Genomic DNA, 25,504 nt, shown 5'->3' with positions numbered 1-25,504 from the left:
AGGCATCTCAGAGATTTCCTCCTCAATCCCTGGAATTCAAACCCAGGTCTGTCTGTATCTGTTTCCCGGGGGCTCTCAGACCAGGTTGGCAGCAGGCCGCAGGGGCCATGTTCACGTTTGTCCCTGCAGCTGATCCCTCAGAGGTGCTGGTTCCAGGAGACAGGGTGAGCTGGAGGACAGATACAGCCACACCGAGGAAGCTCAGCCGGCCTCCCAGGCTGCAGCTGTCTTCCATCCCAAGACCTTCTCATATCACGGTGAACGCATATGCTTTGGGTTCAGTGGTCCTGGGACTGAATCCTTGCTGTGTGCTCTTGGAACTCAGTTTCTCCCTCTGTGAAGGGGGAGTACTTAGCTAACAGCGTTGCTGGAAGCAGTGGAAAGAAGTTGTGGAAAGGGTCTCACACAGGTAATAAAGAAACAGTAACCACGCTGTTTGTTGTTTCCCATTCGGTGAATTCTCCCTCTCCTGGGAGCAAGCTCTTCCTCAGAAGGAAACAGAAGGCACAGAGCCTCCTGGAATGTGACAAGGCTCCTTGGGCTGAACCCTGAGTATCAGCCCTTCTTTAATTAGCCCTTAACTAAAAATAATGCCCCCCGCCACCCTGGGCTGCACACCTACCTCCCAGGTGGGGCTGAACCACATCTGGGAGTTGAAAGTGGGGAGCAGGGTTGGGGAACGGGGAGCAGCCAGCTTGTGAGACAGAACCTAGAAGATAGGCAGGTGCAGAGAGCCGGAGGCTTTATTGAAGGAGATACAGAACCGGGTGAGGGCTCCTGCCATCAACCAGACCACAGCCTCCATCACCCCCACACTGTCAGGGACTCCTGGACACCTGTCCGTCTCCCTCCCCTGCCCCTGGACAACACAAAGGGAATCTTACCCCAGACTCATCAGAGGTGCCCAAGAGGGCCTCCAGAGTTCTGTTCAGGAGAGGGGAGGGAGGGGACAAAGGACGGCCTCTCCCCGGCAGTCATGGACAGTCCCATCACACCGGTCCATCCATCTCTCCACCAGCCGACCTGTCTGTGCCTGAGTCGGCCCCCATCACTTGCAGCTCTGGAGCCGGGTCCTATGGTGCTTCTCCTCGGTCAGCAGGGGGATGAAGGTGTCGCTGTGGGACAACTTCAGCCGGCTGCTCCAGCTTGGGCCCTCCTTCCCGGCGGGCTCCGGCGGCGGGAGGTGGTCCAGGTCACCGCGGGAGCCCCCTGCCTTGCCCTCACCGGCAGTGCCGGAGTTGAGCTCCATCAGCTCCAGCTCGTGCCTGGCCGCCGTCTCCAGGACTCGCTGCTTGTTGTAGTATCTGACAAAGTTGTTGATGATGGGATGAATGGGCAAGGCAATGGCAATGACCCCACACAGGAAGCTGATGGCCGCATTGAGCTTGCCCAGGGTGGTCTTGGGGTAGATGTCACCGTAGCCCACCGTGGTCATGGTGATGATGGCCCACCAGAAGGACTGAGGGATGCTCTTAAACAAGGTCTCTGGGTGGCTCTGCTCCATGGTGTAGCCCAGGGCGGAGAAGACGAAGATGCCCACGGCCAGGTACATGAGCAGCAGCCCCAGTTCCTTGAAGCTGCGCTTGAGGGCGTAGGTGAGGGTCTGCAGACCAGAAGAGTGGCGCGCCAACTTGAAGATGCGGGCAATGCGCATGATCCGTAGGGCCTGCACCGCCTGCTGCACGTTGGTCAGCTCCATCATGCGGGCGCCCAGGTGTGTGAGCGTGAGGCTCACGTAGAACGGGAGGATGGCCAGCACGTCCACGATGTTCATGAAGGAAAGGGCGAAGTGCAGCTTGTTGGGCGAAGAGAAGAGGCGCAGCAGGTACTCCAGCGTGAACCAACCGATGCACGCCGTCTCCACGTTCTCCAGCGTCGGGTGCTCCACGCGGTTGCCCTCGGCGTCCAGGACCTGCAGCTCTGGTATGGTGCCCATGCACATGACCACCGACGAGACGAGGATGAGCAGGAAGGACAGCACGGCCACCACGCGCGCCGGACACGAGGACTCGGGCTTCTCCAGGAACTTCCAGACGCACTTCTGGCAGCGGCGCCAGCGGCCCTCGGCCGTGTCCACACCCAGGTCGTCCAGGATGAGCTGCACGCGACGCGCGATCTCCTCCAGCTCCTCACGCTTCTCGCTCAGGTGGCTCTTGCAGCAGTCGTCTAGGAACTTGAGGTCCACCTTCCAGAAGTCCATCTCGTTCTTGAAGCAGATGGGGCAGATGCCCTTCTTCATATGCACCTCCCCGAAGTAGTAGACCTCAATGACACACTTGAAGGCATCCGGATCCCTGTCGAAGTAGAACTCACGCTTCCCGGGGTCGTAGTCGTCGCACAGGGAGAAGATGGTGTCGTAGCCCCCGGCCAAGCAGTGGATGAGCTCGGCCAGCCGGGTCTCGGGGTACCGGCTCAGGAGGTCTCCGTACAGCACCTGCCGCACGCCCCCCACGTTGACCACGATCTCGATGTCGTCGCCCACCCGGGAGTCCTGGCTGCCCGGCTCCGGGAGGCTGTGCTCCCCGGTCCCGTCCATTCTCCTGGCGTGTGCCCGCGCGGCCTCGGCTCTGCGCCCTGCAGCCGCCGCGGGGTCGGCGGGTCCCACCGGTGCGCGGACCCCGGGGAAGCCTGGCCGGCGCCCGCCTGCCTGGAAGCGCGGTCACAACCGGCGGCTGCGGGCTGGGGCGCGCCGCGGGGGAGGCATGCACCCGGCGGCGGGGGTCCCGGTGGGCATCCGGGCGCTGGGGGCGCGCCGGCGGTGCGGGGCGGTGCGGGGGTGGAGGGTTCTCGCGGCCACCTGCCTCGCCCCGAGCACTCACCCCGGCTCCCGGGTATGGGATCCGCCGCTTCGGCTCGGCCTCTTGCAGGAGTGGGGTCCCCCCTTGTGGGCGGCAGGCAGGGTCCTGGGTCCCGGGCGCGCGGGTCCCCGCGTGCGCCCCTGGCGCGAGACGTGTCCCGTCGCTGCCGGACCCACACCGCCCGCCGAGGTGTGCGGAGAGCGAACTTGGGCTTGCTCTGCCCAAGCCGTTTCTAAACACAATAGGAATTCCAGCCTGACGTCAAGAGCTTTTCAGACTGTACCCTCTTCTGGTGAAATTCTGCAAGGCACGCGCGGCAGCGGCAGGGGAACGGGTTAACCCTTGGGCAGACGGGCACAGCTGCGCGCCCGCCGCCACCGCCGCGCGCCTGTCCTCCCCTCCTGGCGCCGCGGGTCACCCGGGGCCCGGGACCTCCGGCTTGAAAGAGACGGGCCGGCGCTGGCTGAAAAGTTTCTCTCTCTGTATTGAGAAGATCAACGGTGAGAGAACACAGCCGCCTGTTGCTCCGCCCGCAAACCGTGCGCAAGAAAGCCCTTCAGACGCCCTCCCACCGTCCCGGCCGCTGGTCCTGCCTGGTCCCAGGATGCTTCCCTCGCTCCCCCTAGGGCGTCACTTTCGACCTTCACCCGAGTGCTGTACAACGGCGACAGCCAGTCCAGCCCCGTGGAGGAGAGAAGGGACCTGCCCAAGGTCACACAGTGAAATGGGAATGGAACCCAGGATGGGCGCCTCTTCCTGAGAGATTCCTGCTGTCCTGGATGACTGACACACGCCCCTTGGCGGACTGAAAGTCTGCCTCGAAGTCCTCGCTGTCCACCGCTTTCCATTTCTCTGCAATCCAACAACACCACCAACCTCCAGAGCCTTGAACCCCCAGACTCCCACCTCCCCATCCCCATCCGCTGTCACCCAGGCCTGCGTGTCCCTCCCACTAAACGTCCCACACCCTCCACTCTCTTCCAGACTTGCAGCCTCTGCCTGCACCATTCCAGCAGCAGCAGTAGCATCTACCCTGCAAATTTTCAAGCATCACCTGTGAACCAGGGACTGTGTTAACAAAAATATTGTAAAGAAAGGGACGAGGAGGCAGAGCACAGGGAATTTTTAGGGCCGTGAAACTACTCTAACACTCTAGCGCTGGGTACATGTCATCCTATGTTTGTTTAAACTGTGGAGTGTGCCACACCAGAGTGGATGTCAGCGTAAACTATGGACTTTGCATGATAAAGACGTGACAGTGTTGTTTCACTGATCATAACACGCATCTCTAGTGGGAGAGGCTGAAGGAAAGAGGGGGCAGGGAGCATGTGGGAACTCTCTGTCTTACTGTTTACTTTTGCTATGAACCTAAAACTGCTCTTTAAAAATTTATTAAAAATATATTCTGTAGGCTGGGTCACTGACAGTACTTTTTTTTTTTCTTCTTTAATGAGAGCATGTAAAACTGAATATGTTAAAATACATCACATGAAGATAGTCTGGTGAAACTTCTTTTTACAGATTTTATTTTGTTTCCATTTAAAATCAACCTATGATGTGTTACTACAGAATAAGAAACTGAGATTCAGAAAGGTTGAGTAAAAATAACAGTTATTATAAATGCACCATGAGCCAAGCACTTGCATCTCCATAGCATCCCTCTGAGGATGCAAGATGTCATGTAACCTGCCTGAAGCGCTCAGCCAGAAGGTGGCGAAGTTGCGGTGGGAACCCTGGGATCCTGCTGCCCCAGCCCACAGGCTTCGCCGCCTCCCTGTCCAGGTTGCTCGGCTGCAGGGGGAGGTGGGATTTGACCTCACGCCGATTCTTCTCTCTAATATAGTGCGGCACACACCTCCTGCACACGCCCCATATCCATCTTCCAGGCCTTACTCATGTTATTTCCCTTCTCTGTTGTCTTCTCTTGCTCCCTAGTACCTCCAGGGTCAAGTTCAAATTGCATCTTAGCCTAGCTTAATGGGCTATTCAAATATTTATTAACTTCTAATGGCAAGCACACACACACACACACACACACACACAACACACACCCTACCCTGGTGGGGGGCAGCATTGATATTCCAGTGGAGAATGTATTTTTGAATAACTAATAATCAGTTACAGTCATGACAGGCTTCCCAGGTGGCTCAGTGGGTAAAGAATTTGCCTGCAAGGCAGGAGACATGGGTTTGGTCCCTGGGTTGGGAAGATCCCTTGGAGAAGGGCATGGCAACCCACTCCAGTATTCTTGCCTGGGAAATCCCTTGGACAGAGGAGCCTGGCGAGCTACATTCCATTGGATCGCACAGAGTCCAACATGAACAAGTAACTGAGCAGGCACGCAGGCAGTTCTTTAGGGGGCATCAAGTGGTGGTTGTGGGTTTGGAAGGCTGAGAAAAGGTTGGAAGACGAAGAGGCTGCGTTTGCTTAGAAGCACAGCAATTTTTGGCTGAGGTGTGTATTTGGGGTGTGTAATGGGGACTCCTCAAACAGGTTGAACCACCCCCCGGCCACCCCTTGATATGGTCACGAGGTCCAAGGTGCTGCATGAGCCCAGGAGTCCATAGATAGCTCAAAGGCTCACCAGAGCTGGAGGCTGGGTAGGTGCTGGCGCTGAACCTTGAGGTATGAGGACCTCACCTGGTTGACCTACCTCACCCTGGGGGAGAGAAGCCTGTGCAGGGGAAGGCACGTGGCTGGAAGCCCCAAGAAACTGATGGATGAAGCTAGAAACAGACTGCACAGAACCTAGTGGGTCCTGCAAGGAGTATGGACGATAAGCCAATTTTTCAGACCTTGGGTAGTTGATTGGTTGTGTAATCAATTTATTGAGTACTGATCATCATTTTATTGAGATAGTATGGAAGAGGAAACATCAGAGTGCATCAGACATGGTAAAAATAAGCATGGCTTAAATTCTCGAGAGTAACCAGAGGCTGACTGCATGTGGTCCATTCAGCACATCTCAGGGCCCTACAGGGAAGAAAGCTGGTCTTGAAAGAAAGAGGGAAAGGAGGAGAAGACAGATGCAAAATACAGCTGAGAAAATGTCCCCAAACAGCCCAGAGGAGAGCAGGGGCCTACTGACAACAGGACATGAGAGAGAGACAGCGGTAAATCACAGATCCAGACAAGTTGGAGGGGCGGTAACCAAAGAAAAGCAGGGAGGAAGACTCCTGCTGGAGACAGGAGACCAGGCTGGAGCCAGAAGGCAGAGAGGGAAAGTGGGAGGAGCCAGCATCTCTGAGAGAGGGGAGCTGGCTGGCAATCACTGGTCCCTCCAAACCTGCCTGCCCTGTGCCTCAAACTCCTAGACTCCTTCTCAGACCCTTGGAAGCCTGGGAGCCTTAGTGACTAACCTGCCCGAGCCCCAGATGTCCCTCCCCTTTCATCCCACCAAGCGTCACACATCCTCCCAGGGCCATATCCACTCACCTGGCCAGAGTAGCATGCAGAGGTCAGGTCTGGAATTCCTTTTCATCCAGTGTTCCCCCCAGGCCCACACTGCCTTCTCTGCATGGACTGAATCATGGCCAAGGGCAAAAGTCATGGGCTGAAGCCATAACCCCCAGTGAGACTGTATTTGGACACTGGGATTTTAAGACGATAATTAGGGTTAAAAGAAGTGAAGCCTTGAACTTCCCTGGTGGTCCAGTGGTTAAGAATCTGCCTCCCAATGCAAGGAATGATGGTTTGAGCCCTGAGTAGGGAAGGAAGATCCCACATGCCTAGGGGCAACTAAGCCCACATGCTGCAACTAGAGAAAGCTTGCAAACCAAAACAAAGAGCCCATGGGGCCCTCATCTAGTGGCATAGGTGTCCTTATAAAAAGGGACACCAGAGATCTCTGTCTCTCTCTGCACACACTCACAGTGGAAAGACCAGGTGTAGACACAGCAAGAAGGTGGCCATCCATAATCCAGGAAGAGCAGCCTCACCAGGAATCTCAGAAGACTTTGATCTTGGACTTTCAGCTGCCAGGAGTATTTTGTTATGGCAGCCAGAGCAGACTAAGTCATCTTCCTCCCTCATACCTGCCAAGTCTGCCCTAGATGCCCCCCTCCTCCAAGGTTCTGGCCACATCCCTTCATCCTCTGACCCCTAGGCACTATCTGGATTCCGTGCCAGCTTAGACTGGGATACCATAGGTTTAAAAATATATGTATTTGTGCCTTTTCATTGAAGGTCACTGATACATAGAAATTTGAGCTAGGAGCTCAGATTCCTGAAGGATTAAAGCAGGGGACTAAAGTCTGGACTTTTTGGCTAAAAATGGAAAGTTCCTTGCTGTCTTTATTCAGTCTTGCAATAGGACTTCTATTAGAACTGTACATTTCATAATATCATGGAGGGGGGAGGGGACTGGGGGAGAACAAAGCCTTCTATTACACACAAGATGAAGAAGCAATTTGATTCATGTGGGCTTTTAATTAAATAGGGTAGGGGAAAAAACACAGAGTCTATTTAGGCATTATGGAGAGTAATTGTTTGAATTGGGTTTTTTTATTGAATATGTATTTTTTTATTTGTTGAACAATAACATTTCAGGCTACAGAACGCTTAATTTCCATGGTGCTAATTAAAACCAGCACATGTGTATCTAAGTGATTTGTCTAGACAACGGACTAGGCAAGCTGCGATCTATTCTTTTTTATGGAATAATCAGTTCTCTTCAGTTAAGATTTCTTTATGTGTTGCTGAATTTAATAATGCCTTTCATTAAAATTCAGGTCTGTACTCCACCGAAAATTTGCATTTCATTATTGCTGAGCACCCATCAGCCTGCAAGCTGCCCCCTGGGGCCGAGGAGCTGATTGACCAGAAGGCCCAGGCTTCCTCCTCCTGTCTAAATGAACTGTGCCTGGAAGTCGAGTGCAGGAGGTCAGCCTGGTGGGAGTGGGTATTGGATGGAGAAGTGGGTAGAAAACAGAATGATTTTAAATGGATTCATCAGGAAACTTCTTTATATTTTTGCCCTAGCTCCTGAGCTTCCTTTTTCTTTTCTATGGCTCAGTTTTTCCATCTGCAAAATGGAAGTAGTGACCTCTGCTTTCTGAGTACAAGATCTCATACAGAACAGGACTTCCCTGGTATTCCAATGGCTAAGAGTTTGAATTCCCAATGCAGGGGCCCGGGTTCCATCCCTGGCCAGGGAATTAAATCTCACATGCGGCAAAGAAGATCTTGCATGCTGCGAGTAAGATCCAGTGCAGCCAAATAAACATTTTAAGAAAAGATCTCACAAGGAACAAATAAAATAATGGGTGTGACTAACCTTTACGAATGATAAGTTGCTGAAAATGTGAAGGCAAAGGGAGGAAGGAGCAGAGAGGCAAGGAGCACGGAAAGAGAGTTTGACTTCTTGGGTCCAGTCCTGCTTGGGTCCAGACCCTTTGTGTCTGCACACCCCGACCCCCAGCTCTGTTCAGGTGTGACTCATCCAGCTCAGGCTTCAGGTGGGAAGGCTGTGGATGTGACAGGGCACAGCCCAGATGTGTAGAAAGACGTCAGAGAATTGGGATGCACGCAGCCGCCCTGGAGGCTGGAGTATGACCCCGCTCTGGCCCTGACTTGGAGTTGCTTTGACTTTCTTAGGGAAAGGAAATAGCCGTGACAACACAGGCACCACCTGATGCAAAGAACTGACTCTTTGGAAAAGACTCTGATGCTGGGAAAAGTTGGGGGCAGGAGGAGACGGGGATGACAGAGGATGAGATGGCTGGATGGCATCACCGACTCGATGGACATGAGTTTGAGTGAACTCCAGGAGTTGGTGATAGACAGGAAGGCCTGGCATGCTGCAGTTCATGGGTTCTCAAAGGGTCGGACACAACTGAGCGACTGAACTGAACTGAACTGAACACAGGCAAAGGGGAACGCTCAGGTTTCAGGCCCCGCCATGTGGAGTGGAGCAGAGCAACTACCAAGAGGGCAGGGGGATGCTGTCTGCTTTTGCACTTGCTTTTTAAAAGAAGTGTAAAAGAAGAAAATCCTTTAAAAACAAGTTCCTGAAGGGCTTCCCTGGTAGTCCAGTGGTTAAGAATCCGCCTTGCAATGCAGGTTTGATCTCTGGTCTTGGAACTAAGATCTCACATGCTTCGGAGCAGCTAAGTCACAACTACTGAGCTCTGGGTGCTGCAATGAAAGATCGTGAATGATGTAACCAAGATATTGAGTGCTGCAACTAAGATCCAGTGCGACCAAATAAATAAACAGACAAGCCCGTCCACATTTTCCTTTAATTACAAAATTAATATATATTCATTGCAAACATTCAAAAAATGTGAAAACCTCATATCTGCACACCCAACTTCCCTCTTCCCCAAAGTCAGTGCTGTTCACGGTATATTTGATCTGCTATCTCACAGTTTTCACAAGTCAGGAATCTGGCCAAGGCTTAGCTGGGTCCTCTGCTCAAGATCTCACAAGGCTGTGGTCAACGTTTTGGCAGGGGCTGGGGGTCTCATCTGAGGCCCAGGTGGCAGAATTTATTTCCTTTCAACTATAGAACTCATGGAGGCTTCATCTGCTTTGAGGCCAGTGTGAAAGAGTTTCTGATCTAACTGATTAGGCCAGACCCACCCAGAAGGATCTTCCCTTTGATTAACTTAAGCATGCACTATGGTATTATTATTTAAATTAGCACCCCCAAAATGAAATACTTAGGTGTAAATCTGACAAAAGTTTGTACAAGAAAAGAAAAAAAAAAGTTTGTTTAAGATCTATATGAGGACAACTACAAAATTTTGGTGAAAGAAACCAAAGAAAAACTAAATAATTGGAAAGGCAGTCCATGTTCATAAATAGGAAGACTCATTTTGTCAAGATGTCCATTCTTACTAACTTGGTCTGTAAATTCAATGCAATCCCAATCAAAATTCCAGCAAGTGACCCGAACAGATACCTCACTAAGGAAGATATGCAGATGGCAAGTCATTATATGAAAAGATGTTCCACATTCTGGACCATTAGAGACTTGTGAATTAAAACCACAGTGAAATACCATTACACACCTATAAGATGTTCAAGATCCAAATAACTGACAATGCCAAATGCTAACAAGAATAAGCAGCAGGATATATGCAACAAGGATATATTCAATGCTGGTGGGGATGAAAAGTGGTACAGTCACTTTGGAAGACACTTTGTCAGTTTCTTACAAAACTGCTCCTTGGTATTTACCCAAATGAGTTGAAAACTTATGTCCACATGAAAACCTGCACACAGATGTTTCTCACAGCTTTATTCATAATTGCCAAAGCTTGGACTTAACCAAGATGTCCTTCAATAGGTGAGTGGATAAATAAACAATGGTACATCCAGACAATGGAATATTATTGGTTGCTAAAGAGAAATGAGCTATCAAGCCAAGAAAAGGCATGAAAGAAACTTAAATGCATATGACTAAGTGAAAGAAGCCAATATGAAAAGACCACATCCTGTATGATTTCAACTATATGACATTCTGGAAAAAGACAAAACTATGGAGGCAGTAAAAAGATCAGTGGTTGCCAGGGGTTAGAGGGGCAAGGGATGAATCCGGAGAGCTCAGAGGTTTACAGAGCAGTGACTCTCCTCTGTATGATACTATGGGGTGGGGTGGATATAAACCGTTATACATTTGTCCAAACCCATAGGGTATACAGGGGCTTCCCTGGTGGCTCAGGTAGTGAAGAATCTGCCTGTAATGCAGGAGACCCTGGTTCAATCCCTGGGTTGGGAAGATCCCTCAGAGAAGGGAATGCGTACCCACTCTAGTATTCTTGCCTAGAGAATCCCATGGATAGAGGGGCTTGGCGGGCTATAGTCCATGAGGTTGCAAAGAGTTGGACACGACTGAGTGCCTAACACTTCCCATAAAGTGTACAACACCAGAGAGAATATTGATGCATCAGTGGAGGTTCACTGATAGTAATAAAGATGCCCTCTAGTGAGGACGTTGACAGTGGGAGTCCGTGCCTGTGTCGGGGCAGAGGGTATGTGAGAACTGTTTATATTGTTCCTTCAATTTTCTTAGAAGCCTAAAACTGCTTTAAGAAAATAAAGGTTATCAATTTAAGAAAATACGTATCTATTTGTCTGCAGCAGGCCTTAGTTTCGGCATGTGGGATCTAACTACCTGACCGGGGTGAACACAGGCCCCCTGCATTGGGAGCTCAGAGTCTTAGCCACTGGACCACCAGGGAAATCCCTTAATTTTTAAAGAAGCGAATAGCTTGTAACTTTAAAATAAATCTATTTGGGTGTGTATGTCCAAGTCCGGTATTTTTCACTGAACTTGGATGCCGTATAGGAAATCTGATCCCCAGCAGAGCGCAGGGGAAAGGGAACCTCAGGAGTGGGTACAGCCAGCCCCTCCTTAACCCCGAGGATTTCAGCAAAGGGCCTTGGGCCTCAGCTCAGCTCCTGACATTAATACACGTTCAAGTTGCTCTGGGCCCTGCCCTGCAAACATCTGACAAACGCTTGTCTCTGGCTGCCCCCAGCTCCACATCTACTTCTGGGCAGAGAAGGGGGCGTTACGGGGTCAAATGAGGAGTGGAAAGGGTACAATGAGGGAAGCGTCGTGGGCTGAATGTGAACTAGGAGCAGAGTGGGAAGAGGAATGGAGAGAGGCGGGGAGGGGGATGGGAGGAACGAGAAGAAATGCGGGAGTGTCTTCTCATGTGTCGAAGAAAATGTCACATCAGGCAGGGCTTGATAATTACTGTCATTTGTGGGATGTTTCAGTACAAGAGAACCAAGTAATTATGATGTCAGGAGCTCAGTGCCTTCCTCCAAATCAGCACCCAGTCACCAAATGTGTACGGTTTCCCATCCTCGGGAGCTTCCTGGGCCTTAGTCACACCATGGGCTGTCCGCCAGAGCCCTTTGGGGAACCGCAAGTTCTTCCTCGTGTGATTCAGTTCAGTTCAGTCACTCAGTAGTGTCCGACTCTTTGCAACCCCATGGACTGCAGCATGCCAGGCCTCCCTGTCCATCACCAACTTCTGAGGCTTACTCAAACTCAAGTCCATCTAGTTGGTGATGCCATCCAACCATCTTATCCTCTGTCGTCCCCTTCTCCTCCTGCCTTCAATCTTTCTCAGCATCAGGGTCTTTTCCAATGAGTCAGTTCTTTGAATCAGGTGGCCAAAGGATTGGAGTTTCAACTTCAGCATCAGTCCTTCCAATGAATACTCAGGATTGATCTCCTTTAGGATGGACTGGTTGGATCTCCTTGCTGTCCAAGGGACTCTCAACAGTCTTCTCCAACACCACAGTTCAAAAGCATCAATTCTTTGGTGCTCAGCTTTCTTTATAGTCCAACTCTCACATCCACACATGACTACTGGAGAAACCATAGCTTTGACTAGATGGACTTCTGTTGGCAAAGTAATGTCTCTACTTTTTAATATGCTGTCTAGGTTGGTCATAGCTTTTCTTCCAAAGAGCAAGCGTCTTTTAATTTCATGGCTGCAGTCACCATCTGCAGTGATTTTGGAGCCCCCCAAAATAAAAGCTCTCACTGTTTCCATTATTTCCCCAACCTCATGTGGTTATGACAACCTAATAGGATGTCATATGTATATCAGGGCATCACCCCTTCCACATCTGGCTTGTCCTAGAAGGGGGACAGAGGCCTATGATCTGGTGGAAAGGGGAGAGGGAAGGGTTAGCGCTGTGCAGCCCAGCAGAGCCCAGCCAGCCCCAAGGAGAGATGGCCAGACTCTGACATCCCTCCTTGATCAGTTACTGGGCGTGGATGGTCCTGCAAAGTGCATGTGCTTGACTGAAGTCGCTCCCTGTAGCTACAGCAGGCCCGAGAGGAGTGGACAGCCACGGCGGCCACAGGCCATCGCTAGGCAGATGAGGCCAGGGCGCTGGATCTGCGGGTCCTTCGAATGCCAGGGTCAAGGAGTGTCCCGGGTCCCTGCTCTTTTCAAGGCTGATTCATCTCACTCAGCTCCTGAACCAAATAAGGGCAACTGCACTGTGGCTATTCCTCTTAGGGCTTTAACTGCAGGTCTGTGCTTCCGTCTGGGGAACGACAAGCACCTACTTGACACAGATTGTCCTGTGTGACCCGGGGTGCAGGCCTTGGGAGCGGCTCAACCAGGGGCCGGTTTCCCTCTGAGCTCCTGCCCAGAAGTAAGCAGGAAGGCAGGGCAGGCCTGAGCCCACATCTGGTGGCTCACATTTCCAAAAAGCCCCGATATCAGCGTTGCACTTTCAAAGCATCCACAAAGGGCAGGAGGTGTCAATCATCCACAGAAGGGCTTCTGAAATACAGTCGAGACATTTGGAGATGGAATTGGTCCAATCTGCCACTTGGTTTGGCCCCGCCTCCAGCTCTGTGCACCCAGGGCACCCACTGGCCCCAGGCTCGGCCACAGCCCCCCCGGGGAGGTGACCTGGATGGCTGCACCCAGCTTACAACCAGGTCTGAACCACATGGCCCAGGCTTGTCCTTGACCCCAGTGATGGCTGAGCCCACGTGGTCACAGCCAAACTGACCTGGCTCCTCCTTCCCCTTCTGGACTCAGATGAAGCACAGTGCTTGGTTCTGTTTTCCTAGGTGACTGCTCCACCAGAGCTCCCTGAATTGTGGGAGTTAATCGTGCAGTTAATTACACCTGGGGGCTTCCTTCATGGTTCAGATGGTAAAGAATCTGCCTGCAAATGCAGGAGACCTGGGTTCGATCCCTGGGTTGGGAAGATCCCGTGGAGGAGGGCATGGCAACCCACTCCAGTATTCTTGCCTGGAGAATTCCATGGACTACAGTGCATGGGGTCTCACAGAGTCACTAACTCCACCTGGGAGAGAGGGGAGACCAGAGGGGCTGCTGATGAATTTCTTGCTCTTCCTAGAGACCATCCCCCCACCGCCACCCTGTGGACTGTTCTGCATAGGCATATTTCCGATGTGTGTGTTTGTGTGTATGGTGGGGGGAGGGGGTTTCTCCCACCAGCTGGGTATCCTACAGTTCAACTCAATTCTGACACTGTCCACTCAGAGATTGACAGGTTAAGGGTTCGATCAAGATTGCCATTCTCCACTCAAACTTCCGGGGCCAGTCCCAAGTTCAGATTATTACCTGGGCTTCTGACCAACCTACTATAGGTTGCACGTTCCTATGATCCCCTCCTTGGGTTCAATTCATTTGCTAGAGTGACTCACAGAACTCAGAGAAACACTGTACAGTAGATTATTGGTTTATTGTAAAAATCTACAACTGAGGAACAGCCTGATGGAAGAGATGCAAAGTGTGTGGGGAGGGTTGTGGAGCTGCCACGCCCCTTCCAGAGTCACCATTGTCCCAGCATGTCCAACCCAGAAGCTCTCTGGACTCTCTTCTTTGGGGTTTTTATGGAGCTTCATTACAAGCATGATGGGTTAGACCATTGGCCTCTGGTGACTGAATTGCATTTCCAGCCCCATCTCCTCCCCAGATGTCTGGGGGATGGGACTGAAATCGTCATGCCTCTAATCTCTTGGTTGGTTCTCCTAGCCACCAACCCCATCCTTAAGGACTTTCCAAAAGTCACCTCATTAACATAACAAAAGTCACCTTTATCCCTCTCCTTACTTAGGAAACTCCAAGTGTTTTGGAGCCCTATGCCGTTCCGTTCCGTTCCGTTCCGTCGCTCAGCTGTGTCCGACTCTATGCGACCCCGTGGACTGTAGCCTACCAGGCTTCTCCGTCCATGGGATTCTCCAGGCAAGAATACGGGAGTAGGTTACCAAAAGACCAAACATACATGACCTTGTTTCAAAGGATGGTCTTTGCATATGTAATCAATTTCAGATGAATTATGAGTTATACCAGGCCATAACCCAGTGACTGGTGTCCTTATAAGGCTCATATCACCATTCCCACACTCACCTCCCAATGCAGGAATCTGGGGGACTCTTCTCTGGAAAAATGTATGATTCTAATACCAGTTCCTCTCTTTCTTCTGTACAAGTCATTCATCCACTCTGAATCGAAGTGTAGAAAAGCTCTGACCAACCTAGACAGCTTATTAAAAAGGAGAGACATTACTTTGCCAACAAAGGTCCTTCTAGTCAAAGCTATGGTTTTTCTAGTAATCATGTATGGATGTGAGAGCTGGACCATAAAGAAAGTTGAGCACCGAAGAATTGATGCTTTTGAACTGTGGTGTTGGAGAAGACTGTTGAGAGTCCCTTGGACTGCAAGGAGATTAAACCAGTCAATTCTAAAGGAAATCAATCATAAATACTCATTGGAAGGACTGCTGTGGAACCTGGAATTCCAGTAATTTGGCCACCTGATGCGAAGAACTGACTCATTGAAAAAGACCCTGAGGCTGGGAAAGATTGAAAGCAGGAGGAGAAAGGGACGACAGAGGAGGAGATGGTTGGATGGCATCACCATCTTGATGGACATGAGTTTGAGCAAGCTCCAAGAGTTGGTGATGGATAGGGAAGCCTGGTGTGCTGCAGTCCATGGGACTGCAAGGAGTCAGACATGACTGAGCGACTGAACTGAACTGAATTGAAACTGGACATCTCAGAACAGAAATTGTATCATAAGGATGTTGTCAGATGCATAGGCAACCATGAATGTGAGAATTCTCAAGACCCAAAAGGTCCTCCTTATAGTTTACATTATGACTGTGTCAATCTATCTGTGTATGACCAACTTTTGGCCTCTCTCAAAATTTAAACAAAACCCTGGTGACATGTACAACTATGTCCCATAAGACCACAGTCTTCTCAGCAATTCATTTACCACTGGATATTTAATTGACTACAGAGCTCCCTAAAAATAATTCAACATAAACAGAGCCTTTAAGGAAATATTTCCCTTGTTACGCTTTGTACGAAATAACTGTGGGGATAACAGTAACAAATAACCCCTTCTACCCACAGACGATTCTCTTGACTCAAGAGGAGCAAAGCAAAATGTCATCCCCAGATTTGGCACGAGTGTGCGTGGCCAAGGGTCCAATACTGAACAAGTTTGCCTAGCTCATCGGGCATCTGTCAGCATGCTCACTGAAATCAAATGAATGAACTCACAGGCATTAACTCAGATAAACACCACCTGTCTCTTCATTTTATAAGATGGCTTTTTAATCCCTCCACGTTGGAAATGTTCTTCCTAGACACCGAGCACTTCTTGAGGAACACGGGTTCTGATGAGAGGGAAATCCCCCTCCCACCGCGGCCCATTGCTTTGACAGGTGTTAATTATACTCTTGATCAGAGAGAAACATCTGCACACTGCACCCTGGGGGGAGGTGGCACTTCGCAGCTTGGCAGGCAGAGGATAGGAAGTTGCTGGAGAGATTGACTTCCTGACCACGTGGCAGCCATCAGTGGGGTTTCCCATCACAGTGGCTCCCCCAAATCTCCGGAGGGCAGCTTCAGGGGGCAGCTTCAGGGGGAAGCCCCCAGATTTGTCAGCTTTCCTTCTCTGTATATGCTGTTTTCCCTTCTCTTTCCACAGTCAGGTCCCCTGAATTGTTTCACCTCACCAGCCTGGTCTGGCCATTCTGAACATCTTTTCGTAGGCTTGTGGCACTGTTATTTAGTGGCAGTGATAACCTTGACCTCACATGCTGTTTTTATCCCACTTAGATTTCTCCCTAAAAATATCTTTATATGTTTGACCACAGGGTGCTGCCTAATCTTTAGACCTCCTGGTGGTGTTGCTCAATGTATAAAATATAGGCTGTATTGGGACTTTGATGGGGGGCCAGTGGCTAAGACTCCGAGTTCCCAATGCAGGGGACCTGGGTGAGATCCCTGATTTGGGAACTAGATCCTGCATGCCACAACTAAAGATTCCACATGCTGCAACTAAGACCCAGCGGAGCCAAATAAATAAATAATTTTTTTAAAAAAGAAGAATATAGGCTGTGTTGCCAGTGCTTTTTATTTTTTAATTTTGAAAAAAAAAAATCTAATTCCAAAATACATCTAACCCCGAGGAGTTGCCCACTTGTACTTGGGAGACACTGGACAGCTGCTTGACTCTGTGCACCAGACTCAGGCAGACACTCGCCAGACAGACAAGAGCTGTCCTGATGTCTCCACGCCCCGAGCATTGCTTGTTGAGACAGGATGAGGTGGACATGACTGGCTGCACCTCTCAGGGCCGGGTCACCTCCCCATCGGTCAGGTAGAGTCTCTACTTCCTAACATCTAGTCCTGTCTGCTTCTGGCTGTGATACACCAGTTATGAATCCCAGCATCAGGGACCCCAATCATATGTTGACCCCAAACCCTGTGATTTGATGTGGAGATTTGACGATGGGGCCCATAAGGAAGCCATTAAAGTGAAATGAGGCTGCAAGAGTGGGTCGCTGATCCAATGGGATGAGCATCCTTATGAGAAGACACGCCCGAGAGAAGTGCTGTTCACTCCCCCTTCCCCGTCTCTCTCTCTCCTTCCCCCCACCTCCTACCTGAGTGCAAAAGTCAGGTGAGGACCCAGCAAGGGGTGGCTGTCTGCAAGCCAGGAAGAGGGCTCTCATCAGAAACCAACTCAGCCAGAACCTTCATCTTAGACTCTCTAGCCTCCAGAACTGTGAAAATACAAATTTCTAATGTTTAAGCCACTCACTACTTTGTCATGGCAGCCCTAAGACAGGTAAGTCCAGTTTAACAGATAAGAAGCAAGCTCAGAAAGGTGACATGAATCTGAAAGGAGAAGTGAGATGCTAACAAGCAACTGGGGGAGGGGTCACCCTTTTTGACCAGAGGGGTGAGGGCTCAGAGGGGCAGGGAGAGGCTGGTGGGCAGTGCCTGTGTGTGGTTGAGGGCTTGGGATGTCATCCTAAGGCAAGCCTCTGTTTTGAATAAAAAACGGGGGCATATGTTTCCACATGAATATGGATAATAAATGAGTCTAATTCTGGGAAATCAAGTTTTGAGGGTGCAAGCCTGTGTGCCAGGAGTGGGTGGCAGAACCTCAAAAGACCTCAGTCCTGAGAATGTCAGGGACACCCACCTGGTGAGCAGTACCTGAGGTTCTTGTCACCGGGACACAGACGCCAAAGAACACATATTATGAAGACCACCAAAAAGGTGGATGAGAAATGCTCAACCGCACGGTGGAAAGAAGAGCGCTTCCCAAGCCATCAACACCGTATAGAAAATCAGCTTCCACTGTTCACAGCTAACCTCTTCTCCGTGGAAACTGGGATACACCACACCATTTTCATCTTTCTTCCTACTGTTTTAGGTGTTAACCACAAACCTATTTCTTGATCTCAGGCAGGTCTGCAAGCAACATCCCAAGGTCCCAGGCTGGAAAAGGATGAAAAAGAGTTCTCAGCATCTTTGTCCTTACCTGTCTTCCACTGCCTGAGTTTCTTGTTCCCACTGGCCCTGACTTTTCTGCCCTTGAACAAATGTCTGAAGGGACAATCCCCTCCCATGCAAATGGGCACTTCTGTTCCTCTGGCAGCCACAGTGAGAATCTTGAGTGGGGTTTAAAAGAAAGTGACATCTGGGCTGCTTCCTAAAAGCTTCCTCCCCAATACAGAGTCCTTTAAATGATAATTGCTGACTTGGTCCTGTTATCAACCACCTCCTCCACCCCCTCAAGCAGCTGGGCTTAGAAACTATCTGCTGATTGCCCCCCTGGGGTTGGCTTTTAAACTCTTCCAAAGCTGGTAATGCATGCATGCATGCGTGAGTGCTACGTCGTTTCAGTCATGTCTGACTCTGTGCAACCCTATGGATTGTAGCCCACCGGGTTCCTCTGTCGTGGGATTCTCCAGGCAAGTATACTGGAGTGGGTTGCTGTACCCTCCTCCAGGGGATCTTCCTAAACCAGGGATCTAGCCCCACGTCTCTTACGTCTCCTGCACTGGCAGGTGAACTCTTTGCATTAACACCATCTGGGAAGCCCAATCCTGGTAACAGTGTATGTTTTTATGCATGCAAGCAAGCACACAGCTATTTATTACTATGTGCAAAACAGTGAAGGCATTGGAGGAAGGGATCACTGCCCTCCAGCAGGAATGTGTGTGAATATGTGAAAAACTAATTTGCAAAGCAAGAGTTGAATAATACCAGCACAAGGGAAGAGACAAGCCCTCAGACAGAGATAGCTGCATCTTTAATAAAGCTGTCACCCCGCCAGACTCAGACACTCATGACAGCTCTGAGTGCTCAAGGCAAAGACGGCAGACCAGAGAAGGAAGGAGGCATTCAGCTACTGGGATTCTTAGCGTGAAAGGAAGATCGGCCTTTCGAAGCCATCAGCAGGAACAAATGTTTCATTTGTAGCCCTGGCAGCCTGTCTGTACCAAATAAACAGCTTAAACAAATAGACCTTGATTTTGATGGTTTTAAAATGGGAGTGATGTTGATTTTCCCAGCACCTGACTTTTGCAAAAATCACCCCATTTGAGCTCTAGAGCACTCTATTCCCCACCTCCTGGGGTAAATTGACTTTCAAATGAACGTAGCTGAAAATCCAAATTGCTGTAAGAAGGATGAAGGCTGAGAAGTGCGCCTACCTCCTACATGGCCACAATGGCTTCTGAAGGGGTTTCTGTGACTGTTTTCAGACCATAGGTGCTGCACCCTTTTCTATCCCAGCAGACGTGAGAAGGCCAATGGAGCCAGATCTGGGTGAGGGCAGACTCGGGCCAAGAAGCTGGACAGGGAGGGCATCCTCTGATCTGGAACCCAAGAAATACCAGAAAAACAATCCTTTCTCCTTCTCACTTAACCTTTCACACAAAAGGAGAGAGGACTGAATAGTCAGAGTCGTGGTCCCAGCCCATGCCTCGGGACACGAGTATAAAGACTATTGGCTTGACTCTTACAGGGAGGATGGTTGATCACTATATCCCTCCATCGCCCATCCATCATGGTGCCACCAAACATCTCACAAGCCCCTCCCACCACACACTTCTTATTAATCTGGGTGCTGTCGAGAAGGAAGTAGACATGAATGTGATGATGTCTTTACAGTCAAGAATCTCACACATACACATGTAAGGACATAACTAATGTAATACTCATAAAGCAGTCTCTTTCAAACTTGTGACTGGGGACTTCCCTGGTGGTCCAGGGGTTAAGAATCTGCCTGCCAGTGCAGGGGACACAGGTTTGACCTCTGGTCTGGAACGATCCTGCGTGCTGAGGAGTGACTAAGCCCGTGCACCAAAACGAAAGTCCTCGAGCCGCAGCAAGAGAAGTCACCGCAGTGAGAAGCCCCGGCACCACAATAAAGAGTAGCCCCCGCCCGCCGCAGCTAGAGAAAGCGCACACAGCGCAACAAAGACCAGTGAAGCCAAATATTCATTAATTTAAAACCTTGTGGCTGAACCACGGGCTCCACGTAATCAAGACAATGTGATATCAGTAAAAGTAAAGACACGTGGCTCAATGGAACAGAACAGAATCCAGAAAGAGAACCATACCTGTGTGGTCCATTGACATTTTACTAAAGTGAAGAGATAATTTGTGGAACAAGATTAGTCTTTTCAACAAATGGTGCAGAAACAATTGGATATCCATACACATACACACAAAAGGAAGCTCAGCCCATACCTCACATTATGCATAAAACTTGGCTCAAAATATATCATCGACCTAAATGTAAAACCAAGAACTCTAAAACATGGAGTGAGTGTGTGCTAAGTTGCTTCAGTCATGTCTGACTCTTAGTGACCCTATGGACTACAACCTGCCAGGTTCCTCTGTCCATGGGATTTTCCAGGAAAGAATACTGGAGTGGGTTGCCATTTCCTCCTGTAGGGGATCTTCCTAACCCAGGGATTGAACTCTCGTCTCTTATGCCTCCTGCACTGACAGGCAGGTTCTTTACCTTCAGTGCTACCTCAGTAGCCCCATAAAACATGGAGAAGAAAAGGTAAAAGAAAATCCTTCTGATCTGAGAATTAGGCAATTTGTTTTTGTTTTCTTTTTTTTAGATAAGACACAAAAAGCAGTTATCAAAACAGGAAAAAAATTGAACTTCATAAAAATTAAAAACTCTTTGAAAGATACTTAAGAAAATGAAAAAACAAACCATAAACTGGAAGAACTATTTGCAAAACACATACATGATTTTTAAAACTTCAAAGTATTTCTAAAATCTCAAAATTCACCAAAACAAGCCAATTTTTAAATAAGGCAAAATATTTGAACAGACACTTAAGTGAGGAGGAAATATGGATGATAAATAGCACATGAAAAGATGTTCAACATCGTTAGTCATAGGGAAATACAAATTAAAACTATGAGATACCACCACACCCCTGTGCTGCTGCTGCTAAGTCGCTTCAGTCGTGTCTGACTCTGTGCGACCCTGTAGACGGCAGCCCACCAGGCTCCCCAGTCCCTGGGATTCTCCAGGCAAGAACACTGGAGTGGGTTGCCATTTCCTTCTCCAATGCATGAAAGGGAAAAGTGAAAGTGAAGTCGCTCAGTCGTATCCGACTCTTAGCGACCCCATGGACTGCAGCCCACCAGGCTCCTCCATCCATGGGATTTTCCAGGCAAGAGTACTGGAGTGGGTGCCACTGCCTTCTCCAACCACACCCCATAAGAATGACTAAAATTCATGTATACATATATATATATATTTATATATATATATATAGAGAGAGAACTAAGTACTTGGTGCTGGAGAAGACTCTTGAGAGTCCCTTGGACAGAAAGAAAATCAAACCAGTCAATCCTAAAAGGAAATCAACTCAATTCATTAGAAGGACTGATGCTGAAGGTGAAGCTCCAATCCTTTGGCCACTTGATGTGAAGAGCCAACTCTGGGAAAGATCTGCTGGGAAAGATTGAGGGCAGGAGGAGAAGGGGGCGACTGAGGATGAGACGGTTGGATGACATCATCGACTCAATGAACATGAGTTTGAGCAGACTCCCGGAGATAGTGAAGGACAGGGAAGCCTGGTGAGCTACAGTCCATCGGGTACAAACAGTCAGACACGACTTAGCAACTGAACAACAACAAATACACAAGATACAACCAATTGGGACTCTCACACACTGCTGGGGGGCAGTCACTTTGGAAAACCGTTTGGCAATTTCTCAAAAAAGTTCAACAAAACCCTACTATATGATCTAGTCATTCCACATCTAGGTACTTTCCTAACAGGAATGAAAGCACATGGGCCTAGAGTTGCCGTGAATGTTCATAGAAGCTGTATTCATAAAAGCTCCAAACTAGAAACAATCGAATGTTCTTGAACGGGTGAATGGACAAATAATTTGAATCAGGTTCCTACTGTGGACTCAGCTATAAAAAGGAACAAACTACTGACATGTCCAACAACATGGATGAATCTTAAGAACTTTATGCTCAGAGAAAAGCTACTATATGACTTCATTCATAAGCCATTTAGAAAAAGACAAAACTCTAGGACAGAAATCCAGAAGTTGCTGGGGGCTGAGTGTGAGAGGAGTGATTGACTTCAAAAGGAATAAGACTGAACTTTTGGGGTGAAACCAATACTGTCTGGATCGTGATGATGCTTATACAACTATATATTTGGCAAAACTTGCGAAATGGCAAACCTAAATTTTATGATATGTCAATTACATCTTAATAAACCAGACTTAAAAATTTTTTAGGATTATTACCATACTCAGAGAATGTTCTCTCTTTTTAAGCAAAAGTGTACCATTAAGAGAGAAATGAGGTATTTATGCTACTTTCTTCTGATTAATACGTGACTAAGTACTACAGTTTTGTACAGAGAGAGCTATAAATAATGTATCTCACCCACATGGTACCTTTCTGTACATTGCATCTGACCGGGAACTTTTAGAGTCACTGCTTCTAGAATGGTCCCTGCACAGAATCAAGATGAGGAGAGTAGTCCTGAGTATTAATTCTCTGCTTCTCACTCACGCAGCTGGGGGAGGGAAGCACGGCCAACATTATTACTATTTCCATTTCCTAAATGCAAAGACACCAGTGTGCAAAGATGCAGCTAGAGCTTGGTAAAGGTCACACAGCAAGTGGGTGGCAAACCCTGAATTTGAATCCACATCTTTTTACAGAGAAAACTGTCAATGTTCCTCAATCCTCTCCTCAGAAACGCCAAAGTGGAAAGCGTGGGGCAAGAGCGCTGGATGGAAACGTAAAGCCCCGTTGAGGGGGAAATGAGCGGGGCGAGAGCCTGTTTACAGACCTGCGGGCTATTTCGGGTGCTTTCCGCAGACTGGCTCAGCAGCCGCGACGCCGCCCACGGCTCAGCCCGAGGCTGCGCGGTGGCGGCCCGGGTGTGGCGGGAGCGGGGACTCACCAGATGCTGCGCTTCTTTGCCCCGAAGCGGAAAGAGCTCCTCTGAGGACAGACGACCTGGCCCCCAGCCCTGCTCCCGCCCGCACTCCCTGTGGTTCCTCGCAGGCTGCCCTGAGAATCTTCTTGTGTGGATAAGCTGACGCCCGCGTCCCCACCCTGTGGCCCTTCCCTACCCCCTACCTCGGGGCGGGGGGTGGTGGGGTGTCCAGGGGACCCCCATTAGCCCCAGGAGGCCTCCCGAGGTCACCTAGCCCTTGGTTGGCTCCGTCTTGACCATCCCAGGCAGCATGTCCTCTGGTGTACTGCTCTCCCCACCAGCTCTGGGGTTTCATTAAGGGGCATTTACGAAAGAGCTCTGAGGAAAAGGAAGTTCAGTGGGAAATTCTGGGCTAAACAAAGAATTATGGTTATGGGTTGAGATGTCCCCCAAAGAAAATATATTCCCCCCCCTCAAAGGCCCATCTCCAGGCCCGGTAGAGAGCCTGCTCCTGTTCAGTGAAGGAACGTATGCATGAATGGCAGTGGTGTCATCCGACTGACAGATGGCTAACCCTCCACCCCCAGGGCCTCACCCCAGAGGGAGGCGCCCCGGGACACTGGCTCGCCCCTCCTCATCTCCCATCTTCCCTAGCCCTGCAGACCAGAGTTTCACCACACTAGTTTACACTAGTTAATTTACACCACACTAAATGTCCTTGCTTCCTCTCCTCTCGGCCTTTGCACATGTTGCACCCCCTCTCCCATCCCAAACCCACCTCCGTCCTCCCCCACTGTGGCCCTTGGGCTGTGAGGCTGCTTAGCTACACAATTAGAGGGGGGCTGGTTCCTCCCTTGCCAGATCAGAAGTTCAGATCCAACATCAGCCTGATATGGTGGAACTTTGACTCCATCTCAGAAACTCCAGTATTTTTGAGACTTTGGCCACCTAATGCAAAGAGCTGACTCATTTGAAAAGACCTTGATCCTGGGAAAGATTGAAGGTGGGAGGAGAAGGGGATGACAGAGGACGAGATGGTTGGATGGCATCACGAATCCAATGGACATGAGTTTGAGTAAACTCCGGGAGTTGGTGATGTACAGGGATGCCTGGCGTGCTACAGTCCATGTGGTCGGAGAGTCAGACACAACTGAGCGACTGAACTGAACTGAACTGAACAGCATCCATGGTTAAGAGACCACCAGCCTCTCCCATGTCATTATCAGGCATGACGTCAAAGCCCTACCACTACAGCTGTTATGGCATGGCCACCTCAAGAATCTACCAGAATTGACTGCCTTAAGCTCTTGGCCTCAGCTAGTTTCCATGAGTTTTGCAACTTACAGAGGAAGGAAATCAAACTTACAGAGAATCGGTCTAGGACAAATTTACCCCGATCTGTAAAGAAGACAGTTAGCAGTGAGGACACAACAGGCTGGCTCTCGAGCAGCGCTGTCAACCAGCTAAAGCAAAGACAGTATGACAGATGCTCTGTGGAGGTCCAGGGTGCTCTGTACAGAAGGCCAACAGCACAGAGAGAAAACATTTAAAATGAGTCCTAAGGAAAGAAGGTGCTCCATAGTGCACAGGGAAAAGTACCTGGATGGCAGGGGAATAGCTCAGGCAAGGCAGCAAGAGGTGTGAGCATGGGTACACGAAGTCCCTTAACAAACAAAGATTAAATATACACAGGGGAAGAAATACAATAAAAAGAACCCTACGGTAACATAAGTTTATTATAGTAAGCATTAAATTTACCCAGCTCTAACTTTCCTGGAATTCAAAGCATACAGGAAATTCACTAGATTATATAACTTTCACTGCTTGATATAAGTAAGTACACAGCTTGTCAAGGAATTATATCTTCCAAAAGCTCTACCTGGCATATACTTGGTTTTAACATCAAAAGCAATTCAAAATTAAAAGCAAGATGGGTAGAATTTGTCCACTGTAATATCTTAGGAAGTCTTAACAACCTATATATGTTAGGGCTAATTGCTCAGTCATATCCGAATCTTTGCAACCCCATGGACTGTAGCCTTTCAGGCTCCTCTGTCCATCAAATTCTCTAGGCAAGAATACTGTAGCAGGTAGCCAATCCCTTCTCCAGGGAATCTTCCCGACCCAGAGATCAAATCTGGGTCTCTTGCATTGCAGGCAGATTCTTTACTGGCTGAGCCACCAGGGAAACCCTATATATGTTATGGGGAATAAAAAATAATATAATTCTAAACAGAATCCAGCACAGAACCATATTACAGATAATTAGATGCCTAACCATAACTTAACTCCACTAACACTTAAATTACTTAGGATTTAGTCTAAGCTGCCGTGTCAGAGGCTCCCGAATACAGTGACTTAAAATAGAAATGTTTTTCTTTCACATAACATTCTGAATGCAGGGAGTAGGCCAAGGTTGGCAGGTATCTCTGCTTGATGAGGTCATTTAGGGACCCAATTTTTTTCTGTCTTGTGCTTTGCCATCCCAA

The 25,504-nt window shown here is 49.2% G+C and overlaps 1 protein-coding gene across 1 annotated transcript; it reads right to left on the bottom strand.

The window, feature by feature from the left end:
• Window positions 1–727: 727 nt before the first annotated feature.
• On the bottom strand, window positions 728–3,302 carry KCNF1 (potassium voltage-gated channel modifier subfamily F member 1). The gene has a single exon (XM_055399918.2). It carries the CDS (start codon window positions 2,534–2,536, stop codon window positions 1,049–1,051), a length of 1,488 nt encoding a protein of 495 aa, XP_055255893.1. The 5' UTR covers window positions 2,537–3,302; the 3' UTR covers window positions 728–1,048.
• Window positions 3,303–25,504: the final 22,202 nt, after the last annotated feature.

This window comes from Moschus berezovskii, chromosome 11 (genome assembly GCF_049115385.1).
Source record: "Moschus berezovskii isolate FMDL1 chromosome 11, NW_MosBer_1.0, whole genome shotgun sequence".
Taxonomy (NCBI): domain Eukaryota; kingdom Metazoa; phylum Chordata; class Mammalia; order Artiodactyla; family Moschidae; genus Moschus; species Moschus berezovskii.
This window is presented reverse-complemented; position numbering and strand designations above follow the sequence as displayed.

Excerpts from the sequence above, each read along its gene's own strand:
- KCNF1 (XM_055399918.2), bottom strand. The coding sequence starts at position 2,536 with ATGGACGGGACCGGGGAGCACAGCCTCCCGGAGCCGGGCAGCCAGGAC.